A 17,151-nucleotide genomic window follows, 5' to 3' on the forward strand; every position below is an offset into this window, starting at 1 on the left:
CTGTGGAAAATAATAAATCTTGCATTTGTAACAAGCAGAAGATGCTTCTAAAACAACAGCTCTCAGTTTAAATCCCACTGCTCCATGCCTGGTATGTGAAACTGAATGACAAATGTTCTCTTCAATAAAATAATCATGCATCGTCATGTTCTGAGGTAAGCCATATGTATTGTGTTGCAAAGAATATAAAGGAAAAAGAACCTATGAGGAACATATATGATGCTCATGTTATGTTCAAGCTCACGGTGTTCCTGGACTGTTGGCATTATGCAATAGAAAACAGGGAAGAATGTGTTTCTTTCTAATTGAGTCTTCTTGCTCTGTTTTTCTGCAGGGACATGTATCATGGTATTGGCCCTTTGGACCCTGAGCGTCTCAATGTGTTTCGCACTGTGAAGGAGATCACAGGTGAGATAGCCTCGTTGGAGTCACCTTGGAAAAACTGACTGAACAAAACAATATTGTTATGTGTGCGTTCATGTGTGGGCTCTGAGGTTGGAGAAGGCGGCTCTCATTGGAAAGTGGCAAGACTCATAGTTTTGCCTGTAAAAGTGAAATATGCTCTGGTACATATTGTGATATTGGGTGTGTGTGTGTGTGTAGGCCACATAGTAATACGTGCTTACAGTATGTGCTTCTGTGTGTGTATTTATTCATTAGCTATTAGAGGCTGTAAGAGATGAGCAATATCTCGTATACAAACCCTTTTGTCATATTAAACTGCGACTTGCAGTTGAGCCAAACAGCTAATGGAGTGAAACTGCATTTTCATAATGAAAACCCAAGCAATAAGAAAGAGCAATGGCCACTCTACCCCAGCCATTTCCTGCTCTATCCCTTTAATGTCATTTCCACTGATGCTGATTTGATATAATCTGTCATTAAAGGCAAGTGCAACCGGACAAATTGTGCAGAATATTAAATCCATTCTTTTAATTAGCGCATATTGTCATCTCAGAGCACATTTCACCACAAAGAATGGGATCTGCCTTGAACTTCACACCAGCACTGAAACTTGATGATCAAAACTTGTGGTGCTGCATTAATCCAGATGTGAAGCAGAAGCGGATGCTTTCCTATGTCTCTATCCAACTCCTTTTTATCACTATCCTCCTACTCAGCACATAAAAGACAATTTGTCTAATTATCTCCACATAGAATTAGTTCAGACTAAGTGTGTTAATTAGTGCTGTTACTGTTCTCCTGTTTTGTGTCTTAAAGGATACCTCAACATCCAATCATGGCCCGAAAACATGACAGATCTGAGTGTTTTCTCCAACCTGGCAACCATCGGAGGCCGATCACTTTACAGGTGAGTCTGTCAGTGTCTGTTTTCACAGGCAGCCGGGTATATGTCTGTTTTCAATAATGACATTGTACACACCAGATCATTTTAGAAGTTTTCATTTACACAAACCTGCATAATTATGTCTGGAGAGCACTATCATAGGGTTAGGGTTAGGACAAACAAAAGATTGCACATGGCATTGACGCATTGTTTGTCGCATACTGTAACCTGTGGATCCTATGACTGAAAATGGAGTTTTCCAAAATCTCCACTTTAAACAGAGCCTAATCGTTTTCAGTGACCTAAACTGGAGTTTTCATGTGGATTTTATTTATTTATTACAAACATGCAAAGAAACAAAATAAAACGAAACAAAGTAAAATAGTACAAAAACAAAATAACATTTAAATGAACAGAATCTATCTTCAAGTATGTGCAAGTCTGAATTTTGCATGGTCGAAAAAGAGTAGGAAGAAGTATAAACTTATTTAATCCTACCCCTCAAGCGCTTTTACACCTTTATCACTAACTTAATACAAGAATCAAACAATATATTTTTCCTAATTTTAGCATTCAACCACAACTAATACATAATGCAGTAATTGAATTATACACAACAATATGATCATGGCAGTGCAGTCATACAAGATAATAAAAGAGAAAAACACAACAGAAAATATCTGTTTTCCCAAATACCCAGCTAAGTGTATACATAAAAGAAGCAAATGTCTCCCATTGGTTTATGGGTAAACCTTTAAGTTTGGCCTTTTTTTCTATTTTTTCTTTTTTATTTAGGATAAATAGCATCTATTTAGGATGGAGTTATGAAGGAGTGAAGGGTGAACCCAACACTAACAGTAACTGTAGCTTACTGTTAATTTGAACTCCGCATGTAATTTTAGCCACTTGCTAAATGTGAACACATACATTTGCATTTGGCATAATATAATGTCAACTTTGTATTATCTAAAGATACACTAATTAACACCCTAGAATTACAGCTGATTCGTGAGCTGAACATAATAATACACTGCAAATTATTCGGTTCTTACCAAGATAAAAAAACAAACAAAACAAAACTTGTGTTAGTGTTAGGTTTTTATCTTGTTTTAAGAGTTAGTTTCTTATTTTATGTGTTCATACATCTGTACACATGCTTATTTCTAGATTTAACAATCTTAATTCAAGAAATCTTGTCAAGTGAAATTATCTTGCTGTATGGACAGATATTTCACATGTTTTGGGTACCTTTTTCTTCAGATTTAGTTTTTAGACACCCCTGTTTGCAGTGTAGACCCAGGACCACAAGTAACAAAAAAATAAGGTTAATTGAAATAATAGGAAACTTAGTCAAACCAAAACGAAAGTCAAACGGTTTGATGCAAGCACCCAAAGTTGCTGAAGCTGGCTGTCTCTAGAGCTGGAACAGAGAGAGGGACAAAGAGAAGCAAAGGGCTTCCTAATATAGTCACCACCACTAAGGTAGCACAGGTGAACCAGCAGGAACTCAACAGGAAGCTTTCCAAAATCATCAGGATGCAACACTAGTTACTAGTTGCTAACTTTAGCTAATGTAGCTATACTATGCTAACTGACCAGGTTGGTTAAGGTCATTTTTTAATGGTTTTCTTGAAACCAAAAACGTGAACTCATACTTACAAACAAAATATGAGGTTGATCTAGTGGTCATCAGCAGTATTACATCTGAAGATACTAATGCATCTGTTTCACTTTAGAGTCATTTCTGTGTTTTTTAACAAATTCTGCAGAAATACAAAGTTACACAACAGTATCATCAGTGTATCTGTACAGTGCTTTAGTTCATATGTCTCTTACTTACAACTTCCCTCTTGTCCAAAATCAAAGGAAAACAGTTTGAGTTCTTTACAGAATCAAAGTAAACACAAAACAGCTCCGAAGTCTAATAATGACTCATGCACCTTTTGACTCGCACATAAAACATCTAATTTGACCCAAACCATGTGTAGGTGTTAGAGGCAAATGAGCTGGGTTTCCATCACCATATTTTATGCAGATTTTGGAAAATCACATTAGAAGACTTTATGTAAATTCTTAAACAAAAGTTCTTATTTTTTTTACTGTTTGAGAAAAAATGCATTTAATGAGAGATGGAGCCTTTTCTGCATAATCTGATTGGAGCTCAGCTGTCTTTTTCTAAAGCAGCAGTAAACAGATGTTGAGACTAAAAACACCAACAGAAGGCCTCAGCCTATTATTGTTATTACAACCATGGTCACAGCCTGGTTTACTCAGTAAAAACTCATTGAAAAGTTTGCTTCATTCTCACTCAGCAGTTACAGCCACTGACAGAGGCTTTTACTGTGAGATGTCTTCATGAGCATTTGTGTGGATGCTCTGACTGATAAATGAACACAAGCACCACTTACTACGAAGCCATTTCCTCTGAGAAGGGTCATGCTCAGAAATGGTGTTTGTTGCCTTTGAATCCAAATTGAACGAGGCACTATTCCATTTACGTTCTGTGCAGATGCTGATGTTATAAGCTGCCTTTGTTCGCTGAGATCCCCTCTCTGTTCCTCGCCGTTTCCCTGTGTTCAGATGCTTACCGTCGGAGCTAATGAGCTGCAAGCCCATGTTGTTCTGCTCAGCGGCTCTTTGAAGCCTCGCTGTCATGCGGCTTTGATTAGCCCTGTTTTGATACCAGGTTCTGTGTTCGCTTGCAAGTGGCAGATCCGAGGGATAGTGCTGGCAGAGTCAAAGGAGATGAGATCTTGTTGTGTGAACGCCAGTGATGAACCTGTAGCTCAGCAATGCTTTAGAACCATTTAGGGCTGCAGCACCCTCCCACTTCCTCCTGTTTTCTCCCTCATCTGCCTCCCTTTTATCTTCTCAGTGTTTTCCATTTTATCTTTCCTTGCTTCTGTTACCATCTTCCCCTTTTTGTTTGGCTTTTTTCTTTCCAGTCACCTTCTTTGGTTGCTTCTTTTCTCTTTTTTTCCCCTGGGGATATGTAGTCAATCTACCTACGTTCACCTTATAATCCAACATGACAGACAGGTTTCAAAATGGCTGCCAAATATGTCTGCTGGAAGTCTTTTCTTTTCTAAAACATTTATATTTAAAGCTGCGTATGACTTTCATCACCAATTTTTCATCAGATCTGTAAAACCAGAGTCTAAGTCTAAGTATCACAAATCTGTAAGCTCTTCCGTGATTATGCACCAGAATCTCTTTTCTGAGATTTGTCGTGATGTGCACTGTGGGAAGCGGAGCTCCACACAGCCGCAGTAGCAAGAGACAATGAAGCTGTTTCAGTGTTTGTTGCCACTGTGGCCATAATGTGGCTGTGTGGAGCTCCGCTTCCCACAATGCACATCGCGACTAATTTCTGAAAATGCCCGAGTGACCTCCCGGCTCTGTTTGTAAACAAATGGACTGTTTATGGTGGAGTACACTTTAAACTCGTTAACCATGAGGGAAGAGATTCAGGTGCGTAATCACAGAAAGACTTATGGATTTGTGATACTTAGGCTATGACTCAGGTTTTACAGATTTGATTAGAAATTGGTCACAAAGTCATGTGCAGCTTTTAATAGTCATCTACCCAACCAATAATAATGGAACATCTTCACAAAGTTGTGACTAATATGAATATGAATAAAAAACAATGTCATGTAATGTCCAATTAAAAAATGGTTTTAATAGCACATTAAATATAGTTTCATTTATTACATTAATGTATGATTAATACCACTTGGCCATTATGTTGGATTTTTTTCATAACCACAGAATAATTGTGCAAAATTTGATGCTTGTTTCACTATTTGCTCACATATATGTTTGTTGAATTTACAGGTATCTGGACGTTAGTGGAGTGTTCATGTTTCTGACAGCATTTACTTTACCTTCCTACATGGGACACAAATATCTGTGCTTTTTAATCCACACATTGACAAAACAGGCTTGTTAATTACAATTTATAGCAATTTACTTAGTATTTAAATCAATTTAAAACATTTGCAGAGTAATTAGTGCTTATATATAAACAGGACTTTTTTTTTTGATCATATGCATCTTCACAACATCAAGACTGATTTTAGCTGAAACAGAAAAACACATCAAAGGAAAAAAATAATCCCTTTGTGTATTCATTAGGGCATTTCACAGATGACAACAGGGACTAGAAAAGGGAACTGGACTCCAGAGAACGCTTATCTTAGTGATTTGAGTTCTGTTTCTGTTGCTCAGTTTAACGGTTTTCAGTATATTTTAGAATCTTGATTCAAGTTAGTATCAATAAGATCCCATTTCATAATAAACTTAGATTAATATGACAGGATGAGCTGTAGGAATGTCCTTCTGAGACCTGCTAGACATTCAAATTTTTCACTTTTACTTGGAATAATGAATTAAAATCAGTACTTTTTCCTCTATTCCCTTTCTTCAGTTTCACCAACTCTCCTTCTCCTTCACTGTCCTTTCTTGTCTCTTTTTTCATGCCTTATTTGAATGTTTCTATTTCATCCCTTATTCTCTCTCTCTCTGTTCACTTTGCCTTCTTTTTCATCCCATCATGTTCTTTTTCTCTCCTCTGTTTCTAATAACCCCACTCTCTCCTCTCGTCCCACAGTGGCAGTGGTATTTCCCTGCTGATCCTCAAGCAGCGCTGGATCTCTTCCCTCCAGTTCCAGTCTCTGGACGAGATCAGCGCCGGCAACGTTTACATCTTCAACAACAGCCGCCTGTGCTTTTACAACACGGTCAATTGGACCTCGCTGTTCAGGACGCCCAACCAGAAGGTCCTCATTCGCAACAACAGGGACCCAAAGGAATGCAGTGAGTAGTGGTGGTGTGAGGGGATGAAGTCCATCAGTGACTTAGTAAAATTATGAGAACAACAAATAGAATAAACCGCTGTAAATCCCCTCTAATGGAAGCAGCACCTGCCATCATCTAATGTAATTTAAAGTTTCCTCACTGAAAATTATATCAGCAGATGTTTGACAGTTTACCTCCACAAGGAACATATCAGTAAATTAAATTAAATTAAATCCCTGCCTGTGTGGAATCAATTCATACAATTTAACAATTTAGATTTGTTTGCCATTTTCAGCTTTTTATATAGAGAAATGCAGATATTGACACCCGTAAGCCAGCATGGAAAGGCTTTGTCTACCACAGTGAAGTCCACACGTGCACACCCTCACATGGAAACAGTGGTAACCAAACCCCCATTAATGCACCTGTTCTCTTGTCTCCTCCACCATAAGCTTTCTAATTAATTCCAAACTTAGATTCCCCACATATCTCTGTAAATCCAGCTCCAGCATGACATGCCTGGAGTCCACATGTGGCTTATGCTGCACGTGTTGGAGACTGTCATAAGAACTGAGGGTTTTCACTTTAGTTCCTGTGCGTGAGGAGGTTTAAATAAAACAGAGTTATCCTTGCATTAGCAATGAAAGAAAATGCAATGCAACAAGTACAGAGGAAACAAAGATAACACCACAGAGAGTAATTATCTGCTATTATTAGTCATATATTCCACCAAGAATTATAAGCTTGATCATGTTTGCTACATTTTTGCAACTTGTCTGGGCAAATGTCACATAGCACTTTATTCAAACACTATATTATATATTCTAAGGACCAGGTTTGATGGACTTGAGGGTTTCATTTCCTGCAGCATTATCCATCTACTCCACTGCGTCTCATAATCATATATTGTACTTATTACTCCACTACTTTTGTGACACCTTCAGCTCCCAGATCATTGGTTATCCTCACCCTCCTGTCCAATGCAAATCATGTATTTCCAAATGTCTTAACTCTGAAAGTTTGTTGTAATTAACTAGAAAATGCATCATCACAAAGCTAAAAACAATCCTGTTTCTTCTGAGATCAATTAAAGTTGACTTTTTAGAGATGATTGGTTTTCACAGGACAGCAACACAGCAAACATACAATGGTCTTCTGGGAAATTATATGTTGCTATAGATTAAACTCTACAAAATTAGACCACAATCATCCTGTGAACATTGTCATACTTTAAGTACATTTTACTGATGTATACCTTAATACATATTAAAGCAGGACTTTTACTGATAGATTATTTTGACAGTGTACCTACCATGAGAATTGTTTCTAAAGTAAACAATCAGAATACTTCTTTGACCATTAGTGTTGTGAAGATCCTTGTGGGAAAGATACCACAGAGACACACACAGGCCGTGGTAGTTTTTCTTGGTCCTGCCAGGCTGTGGTTGATATCATTAGCTAGTTAATGAGTGCGGTATGTGTGTGTGTTAGAGATGGATCGATGAAGCCTTACACAGGCCTCTTCATTAGACTCAATCCCGTCTACCATTGACTGTCTGGATGTTGACAAAGGGTTAGGCCCCCACCACGCAACACTCCCGGGGATGTGAGTGTCACTCATTGGTTGGAGCCCACGTTGAACAGCATTGATTGTTGTGGTTCAACGGGAAAAGGGGCTTAAGGTTCTAGTTGGGTGTTCTTTAATGGCAGAGGTGCGGGGAATACCAATGCCCGGTCACAGCGATGGGCAGCCCTTGGCGATAGGAGTTCCCACACAAATGTGCATGCAGACGAGCAGGGAAATGCATCCACGGGCACCAAAAATCACTTTAGTCTCAAGTGGGAATGCACTAAATAAACTCAGACTCATAACTCATGCACATACAGCAGTAAGAAAGCACATACATTAAATCATATTACATCAGTAGGGTATAATTAGACAGCCCATAAATGTCCTATTTATCATATTTAAGGATTCTGTATCATGTTGCACATTAACACAGACTGCACAAACCCACTAGCACAGATCCATGAGAACAAAGATAACACAATATACACTTCCTGTCTCCTGAGTGGGTGCTTTCAGAAGGGCTGAGAATGCCATGTGAATAGCTTATAGCAGCATATGACTTTCATCACAATTTTTTTTTTTTTTAATTTGGAAAACCCCAGTGTTAGCCTAATTATCACTAATCCACTAATTTTTCCGTGCTTACACACCTGAATCACTTCCCTCACAACAACGTTGAAGATGACTCCATCATGAACACAGTCCGCTTGTTTACATAACAAACCAAAACGTCACACGGGCCTTTTTGGAAATTTTGTCGCGAAATGCATTGTGGGAATGGGAATTCCACTCAGCAGCAATTTGGCTGTCTCTTTGTGAGTGTTGAACCCAAATGTGGCCTTTACCTCCATTCACTGACTATACTCATTCTTTAAAACAACCCTGGTGGACTGTATAATTTTTTTTACGTTGTGGCGATATGGCTCGTTTTCTTGCCTAATCTGTGAGAAATCGCTTGTGCTTGGTCGCCATTCCCACAATGCACTTTGTGACAAAATTTCCAGAAAGGCCAGAGTGACGTTTTTGGTTTGTTATGTAAACAAGCGGACTGTGTTTTTGGTGGAGTCATTCGAAGTTATTCACTGTGAGGGAAGTGATTCAGGTGCATAAGCATGGAAAGACTAATGGATTCCTGATATTTAGGCTACCACTTAGGTTATACAAATTTGAAAAAAAAATGTGATGAAAGTCATATGCTGCTTGAAGTATAATAAAAGGCTAAATAGAATAATATTACAGTAACATCATGTATTTCCTGGAAACTAGAAGTGCAGAGACATAGACAGGCCTCAAACAGTAAAGTATATTTTCTCTTGATTATTTATTTGAAAAATGCCAGAAGTGTTTTGAATGAGGGTGTGAGTTGTGAAAAATGGGTCCTAAATTTACTTCAGTAACTGTGGGTTGAAAGAATCTGGTTGTATGTCTTGTACTGGTGTGAATAGACAGACTCAGGACCTGCTGTTATTCTTCTAAAGAAGTAGGGCGGTAGTAAAACCCCATGACAAAGATACTGGGAATTACTCTTGACTGTGCAGTTTTTTACCTGAACTTTCTCTGCTACTAGTGCTCAATCTTCTTTTGGAGTCAGACCTGACCATATTTGGACAGAAGAGTGGAACCGGAGTGTGAGGGGCTGAACCACATCAGACTAACATTACTGTTACCTTACTGAAAACACACACAAAACACACAGCTACAAAGAAGGTGTTTGGTAAAAAGCCTCCAAGTAATTTCTGATAATTATATTAACACATGGAGTTACGTCTCATAACAGTAATGTCAACCCAATGTAATGTGTAAACACACTAATTAGCAGGCTGGCTGACTCATACAGTATGCTCAATTATTGCACAACAACATAGGCTACTGTAAGTGGCCGAGTAGCAGCTAGTTTTCTAATTAAAATATTTGAAACGTCTCCATCTAAAAATACTTGACATTGTTATGTTGCCTTTAGATAGAACTCTAGGGAACTCAAAATACTAAGCTTTTGAGCAGTAAATTGTGAGAATGTCTACTGGCTGTAGAGGTTAACGGTTGAACAACCAGAGTAACAGAATGGAGGAAACGTAACTGCAAAATGGAAAGATGCAAGAGGGCATATAAAAAAATCTCAGATCGAATATTAAAAAAGACAACCCCTGTAACACTAAAACTGCAATATATTAACTTAAAAAAATCTAAAAATGAGATAACGTCGAGATCCATATGAGGCTAACATGTGAGGAAGTTGTTCTAACATGATTTAAGACATGCACTTTTAAAGCATTTTTCCAAGTCTAAAAGTGCAAAGAAAATTTCAAAAGAAAAAAGACTAAAAGTATGTTATGTTGTAATGCAAAAATGAACAGTTACACTAAAGGTATGATGAAAATATGCTTTATTCAATAAACAGAAGCCGTGAACGTCTGCCTTGGCAGTAAAGTCTACATGGCAGACCTCAAAGCCCTGTATTAGCATAAATATTCTAACTAAGCACTGTTTTGCTAAAGGACCAACAGTGTATTTATTAGAGGGTCTAAATAAAGCGAATGGCATAACTTAAAGTAACTTAAATCACTTTAAATCTGTGGTTGTGTATTTACTAATAACACTTACTTACTTTTGTATCTTTGCAGTTCAACAGCGTATGGTGTGCGACCGAATGTGTTCAGACGATGGCTGCTGGGGCCCGGGGCCAGACCAGTGTCTTTCCTGCAGATATTTCAGACGGGGCCGTACCTGTGTAGAATCCTGCAACCTCTTTGACGGGTGAGTTTCACAAACACCAGCTTACATTTCCTGTTTACTCCACAAATGAGAACACTGGGGTCGGATTTGCTGTGATTGTGTAAAACTGGCCGGAAAATGAGCATTTTCCTAAATGCCAGATCATTACAGCATCTTGAGACTGCATTCATTCGCTTGCAAGCAGCCATACATGACAGGCAGAGGAAATAAAATCAATTTAAACAGCTTTGATGCATGAGAATGATGTCAAAGCATCCTCAAGGGCTGTGGAGGAGGAGAATCTAATTGCTGATTGGCACAAATGCAATGAGATGAACCAATAAAGAATTTTACGCAGACACGCTTAGCACGAGCAGTTGAAAGGGTGTTTACATCGTCCTGAATCAATTTTTGAGGTATTATATTTTAGTTTGTCTTCCATGTTAAGTCTGACACACATAAGCATGGGTTATGTTGAGAAATGATTGACACTTGTGACAAAGACCCTTAGAGGATCCTCAGTCCACCAGTGTTGTTTTCACTGAGAATAATTACATTCAGGCCATTGCTTCATCCTCTGTCATAAAGATCAGTACCAGCTCACCTGGGGAGGAACACGTCTTTGTATCTGTAGTTTCCAGCCTTTTGTGCAGCTCCTGAATGAACACAGCAAATGTTGTGAATCACAATTCTTGAAAGCATCCACCTAAAATAAGACTGTACCGGCAGCGCCTGCCACAAGATAAATACGACTTTTCTTACAAGCAGTGATGTCAAGTCAGTGTTTTTCCCAGGGGAGTGGAAGAGAGAGAGCATGCATGTGTGCGCGAGCGAGCAACCCTCGGTCATGTTGACTTGTTGCCGGTCCTTCTTCCCGGCACCGTAAGTGGGAGGGAGTCTTTGAAGTTGCCGGGAAAAACAGCTCACAGCGAAGGCTTTGATGGCTGGTGAAGGAAAGGCGGCACGTGGCAGGGGTGCAGCTGAAGCGCACTTGTTTCTTACGATATACTGTAAATACAGTCAGACGCTGTGATGCATCAAGTTACAGTCGGCAGGCCTGCTTCTCAGTTTGTGTCATGCCATAGAATCCAAATGTCCATAACCTCAGGGTTTAGCCAGGGGGACAGTTTGCCACCTGCCCAGCTCTATTGTTAGGAAGATTTATTCTTGGCACATGAAACACACCTTTTAAGAGATGGAAGCCTTGGATAGCCCTTAGATTTTATTTTTTACCCACATTCCAAATAAAACAATTGCAATACTTACCTCTGTCTGGAAGAAAATAGTGTAGCTAGTGTTGTTTACTTGTTTCCTGCAATGCATTATGTAACAGCTCAACAGAATATAATCCATATTCACGTCATCTTGTCATAATAAACAGCCTAAATGCAATATGTAAAGCATTGCCACACATTGTGTAGTAACAGCCTGAATGCAGCCTGTAATACATCCTGCTGGTGTCTTATTGTAATGATACTGAATTGGCTTCTTATCAAGAATGTTTGTTTTGTTTTTGCACATTTGGTTGATAGTGTGAGGAAGAAACTAAAATTATGAGAGAAAAGCCATTCTCCTTGGAGCTGGACTACTTTAAAATGGTAAAACAAAAGTTTCTAGTTACATGTAGATAATACAATGTTAATCATATGAATCGTGAACTGCTACTGGTTAATATTAATATTTTACTTTTTGGAATTTAGGCTTTGCTTTTGGGTGCAGAAAGGAAAGCCTATTTGTTCCGACTGTACTCTGTTCATACTTCAATGTACTGTATCAGTCTGTATGTATCTGTAATGAGTTTAGTGTTCCTCATTAAATATGTTTTCGGGTTGGTGATTTTAAACCTTAAGATTCTCTGCTCGCCCTCGTTATATGTCTCCATTCTTAATGAGGAAAGGCACTAATTCCCTTCAGTTTGCACGTCTGTTGAATAAAACAAAAGAAGAGCAAAAGGGAGAGCTGGAGCACGAGAGGGGAGAGGAAAATGTCTGAGATGGCGTCCACTGAGGGTAAGGGGAGGAGGGAGAAGGCGGATTAGGAAGGCGTTGAAAGTGTTTAATTAAAAAAGTTGCTCTGGTGGGTTGGCTGTGGCTGTGGTTTTGCTGGAGGTTCGGAGGTCTGAATAGTGGCCACGGTCTTGTTTAAATTCTGGCTAAAACAGGGCTAATCCCCCATCAGGCCATCCCCAACGGGGCCGTGGAGCACACTTCCATCCGTGAAGGGGGCCGATCAGGAGGAACGGCTTTGACGGAATGGAAATGACCCTGGAGAGCACCGCTGCTCAAGTCTTTGTCTCTCCTCCATGTTTTCCAACAAAAGAGATACCTCTCCACTGGCCAGGCCCTTTTCTAAAGGATTCCCTTGGACGGAGCTTCCAGAACAGAAATCTAATTTATTTTGGAACAAGGGAAAGAAAGACGAGTGGGAAATGGAAAGAGAGAAATGGGAAGTTTGGATGTTAAAATATATACTGCAGTGAACACCATTAACACTGTTCAGAAAATGGCCTGACATTAAAACTCTGGATTTTATGTCACTTTTATCACCCTTTAATGTCATACAAGTGAACTCAAGAGTGTCAGAAAGTCTCTTTTCCTTTTTGTAGCTTTTAGAACCACCAAGTTCATGTAATATTCACCGTGTAAAATAAAACGCATCTGCAGGAGGTCCGAATTTCACAGCAGAAGATTGTGTAAATGTTGGAGGGATGTGTTGAATCTGTGGTCGGCGCTGTCAACGTCATATGCAAATAACAAAACGAAGCCCCATGCAGGCAGCCGCTCTCATTATCTCTGCACTGTGAGAAAGAGGCGGCTTGTTTGTAACTGGGAGAGTCTTGTCTCCGAGGGTGCCTGTCCTCTGCATCGGCTCATCGATCCCTCTGATGTGAAAAGTGTTTTTGATCGGTGCCAGTTGTTATTGACAACAGCCAGCCTCCGCTCACCAGAGACACCACAACTTCAAAAAAAACCCCATGATAATGCGCCAGTTTGGCCACAAACAAGGGAGAAATTTATAGATCAGCCACATAGATGCACAAACACACGAATAAGGATTGAGCCGCCTGGCCTCAGGCAGTGTGTAGCCTCTGTCGGTGTAATTGCAGTGTATGAACCCAATATTGAGCTCTATTGTTTACCTCTATTCCTTTAGAAGTGTAAGTGGAAAAGCAAAGCCATCATGAACTGCATGCATCACTCTAACAGGCTAAATAAAGAGTCTGGTAAATGTCTCATCAGGTGCAGATACTTTAAAGACAGACTGTGCAGTAAATATGTACACAACAGAAGAATTTAAGGTTATAGAGAATATACAAGGGATATTTATTGTACTTTTGACCACAATGGGTCAAATGCTGTTGTGGCAGCTCTTACTGTACTCTGAAATGCATCACTAGGACATACCTCACACAGTACAGAGGTATTCTGAGAACATGTATCATGAACAAATTGCAATGATAAATAGAAAAACATACATAAATGTAAGATTTATTCTGCCTTTTTATGCAGAAGTAGGCAACATACTGCAAATATTTAAGTATTTTGTGACAAATACCTAATCTTAAGTATAGCTGCAGTAATTCACATTGTGATAGTAACTCATCTATATTCATCTTATTGGACAGTCTTCACTGAACATTACTGTTTTGAACAGTACTGTCCATGCCTCCCTGTGCCAGTGGCTAAGTGGGCTAAGTAACAGTGTAAATACAGTATTTTATACAGATGTAATAAAATGTCACCACACAAGCAACGCAGTATTAAGTTTTATGATGTTATAGGGATTCCGAAACTAATCATAACTCAAACTGTGTTTATGAATATTTAGACCAATCCACAGTCTTTTTCTTGCCACAACCAAAGTGCATTTATTGCTTAAACCTAAAAATGCAGTTGGAAAAGTTCTGAATTTTATATATCCGCCATCTACCCTAACCTTCCCCTGCTAACTTCCCCTAAAAGAAGATGCAGAATATTATCTTTTTCAACAACGCAAGATAAAGATGATATTCGTAGGAAACATTATGTGGCAGCATTGGCAGGACTGAAAAGTTCTAACTGTTGAAGGCAGTTAATAGAGGTCCTGTCAGTACATTTACAACACTACAGTGTATGTAATATATATGAAAACTGAAATACACAAAGTCAAAAGTGGCCTACTTGATAAGATGTTTACCACCTCACCCTACTAAGCAGATTTTTGGATTAAATGTTCAGTTTGTGATATGCACTGACATCTAGTGGTGAAGTTGCAGATTTTATGCATTTTGGGTTTTTCAGTTGAAGGGATTTTGGCTCTTTCCATTCTATAAAATGTAAAAAAGAAGACAAGGAAGTCTTTTCTAAGCTTTTGTGGAAACATGGTGGACTCACCAAAGTGACCCACTCTCATTCTAAACACAGTTCTTATCTTTATGTGACTATACACTAATGAAAGTATAATTGTGAATATTATATTTCATTTCTATAATTAGATCCTCCTCATTCCTGCTAGATCTTTTATGCTTGATTCAGAGTTTATTCCCTCTGTTGCTCGTCACCTTAGATAAAGTACAGTTCTATCTGTCTTCCATACACATCCGTTCATGTTTGCCCATCATTTAAAAAGCTCTTCATTATTCATGGCTCTTCTCTGTTCATTTGTTGACCATACTAAGCCTTTAACTTGACCAAATAGTGTTAAGTTCCTCCCCGGCCTTTGTGCCCCCCACCACCCCCACCACCTCTGCCACTCTGGTTGCCAGTATGAGGAAGACTCTCAGAACTGGTGCATGAGTAAATGAAACCTCATCTCCCTGACACCATAACACATACTGGTTGAAAATCAAAAGGCGTCAATGTACAGTTTGTGCTGTTACTCACATAGCAACTTCAAAAATCCTCCCTTAGCAGGCTCTGAATCAATATTTCAATGTGAGTACACTCTCAAATCTATAATACATGCATCTCTATTTTGATCTCTATCAGGGAAGTGCGGGAGTTTGCCAACGGATCCGTGTGCCTGGAGTGTGACAGCCAGTGTGAGAAGATGGATGGTAACACCATGACATGCCTTGGACAGGTAAGACCCTTCTCAGTGCATGTAAAACACCTTTAAAGTCAACTTCTTGCAGCACTTTCCAAAGCCTTTACTTCACTTTTAGATTAAAACCTCTCTTCTCATTTTTCTGTGTGAGATAGTCTCATATCTTTTACGTGCTTGAGTGTTTTTCCAACTTATTTCGTGGGATTCCATCTGTTTTGCGTGCTGGATTTCAGAAGATATAAGTGCAGTGTTTGCAAAGGTGAATGGTAGGTTAATGGGAGGAATGATAAACTACTGTGGCTACTTTATGAGGCATGCTTTTGGCAAGCACACACACACACACACACACACGCTCTAAAACAGCGGAATGAGATTAGTTTGTGACCTTCCCGTAAAGTCACTTTTAGAGTCTCGGATGTGATCGCACCTCAGCTCACCCAAAATGTTTGAGTTTTCCCTTAAAAATGTCAACACGGTGGTGCAGTGGATAACACTCATGCCTCACAGCAAGAAGGTCCTGGGTTCGATTCCAACTGGGACCTTCCTATGTGGAGTTAACATGTTCTCCCCATGTCTGCGTGGGTTCTCTCTGGGTACTCCGCCTTCCTCCCACCATCCCAAGACATGCACTGATTGGTTGACTGGTTAATCTAAAATTGCCCATAGGTGTGAATGTGAGAGTGATTGGTTGTTTGTCGGTGAACTGGTGACATGTCCACCCCGCCTTTGCCCATAAGTAGCTGGGATAGTGACCCTAGTGAGGATAAAGCAGGTACAGATAATGAATAAATGAACGAATGTCAAACATGCATCCAAAACCGTTCAGCGGTCATATTTGTATGCTTTTCAAAACTTCATTGATTCAGCATCATTGACTCAACATCATTGATTAATTCATCAATTATTTGTATTAGAATAATGAACACAATAATGTACTCGTAGTTCACAAACCTGGACAAAATATGATCCGACCTGGTAGAGTTTCAGGAAGAGCGTGAACATGCAAAACCGTTTCATACACCAGTTCACGTCACCAGACTCTGTTCAAAGCACAATCATCACTTTAAAAAGCTGAGCAGCATCGTCTGTTCATGAGAAGATGAATGAACCAGTCAAGCAGAGAAAAATGTAAAATGATGCTGTGATACTGTGTGTTAGTTCACGATCCTAATTAAAACAGAGCAACATTATTTTGTGCTCTCATGGACTCGGTAACATGATCAATTTGTAGCTGAGGTAACTTTGATCATGACTGGGTTTACTGCAGTCTTGATTATATTCATGTCAAAATACAATACAAACACGACTTAGTAAATGTTGGCATCATGTAAAATGACGGAGACTCATTTTAAAACTGAACAAATTGAACAGACAGTGTTTAAACCTGGCAAAAACATTTTCCCTCAGTGATAGCACCATTTTGACAGCAGGAAACTGAGTCACTCATCTATATTTGTTAGTATCTGATTATGCTGGTGAGGGGTGTGTTGGTAGCCAGCTAAAGCGGGGTACACACAAAAGGATTTTCTAATTCTAAAGAGATTTTTTTATCTCTTACAGACCCTACACATGATGATCAAAAATCAGGCATTGAACAGTTTTGATCGTACTGTGTGTGGTGTGCTCCGATAATCTTAACACAGCACACCTCACACAAAATGATTCTGTCCCACCACCGATCTAGAATCTAGTCCTCCAAGCCAGATATCTCAGGTGATCAAACGTGATCTAACAAAAATGAAGAAGACGAAACTTA

At 39.2% G+C, this 17,151-nt stretch overlaps 1 protein-coding gene across 1 annotated transcript in view; it reads left to right on the forward strand.

Moving 5' to 3' along the window:
- The window catches only part of LOC115434306 (receptor tyrosine-protein kinase erbB-4-like), a 458,688-nt gene that overhangs the window by 340,010 nt on the left and 101,527 nt on the right, over positions 1 to 17,151 (forward strand). The window contains exons 10-14 of the mRNA XM_030156187.1: positions 335 to 408; positions 1,222 to 1,312; positions 5,901 to 6,106; positions 10,280 to 10,412; positions 15,338 to 15,431. Coding sequence (XP_030012047.1) covers positions 335 to 408; positions 1,222 to 1,312; positions 5,901 to 6,106; positions 10,280 to 10,412; positions 15,338 to 15,431 — 598 coding nt within the window. The remainder of the gene's footprint in view (positions 1 to 334; positions 409 to 1,221; positions 1,313 to 5,900; positions 6,107 to 10,279; positions 10,413 to 15,337; positions 15,432 to 17,151) is intronic.

The sequence above is a fragment of the Sphaeramia orbicularis genome, chromosome 2, assembly GCF_902148855.1.
Source record: "Sphaeramia orbicularis chromosome 2, fSphaOr1.1, whole genome shotgun sequence".
Classification (NCBI taxonomy): domain Eukaryota; kingdom Metazoa; phylum Chordata; class Actinopteri; order Kurtiformes; family Apogonidae; genus Sphaeramia; species Sphaeramia orbicularis.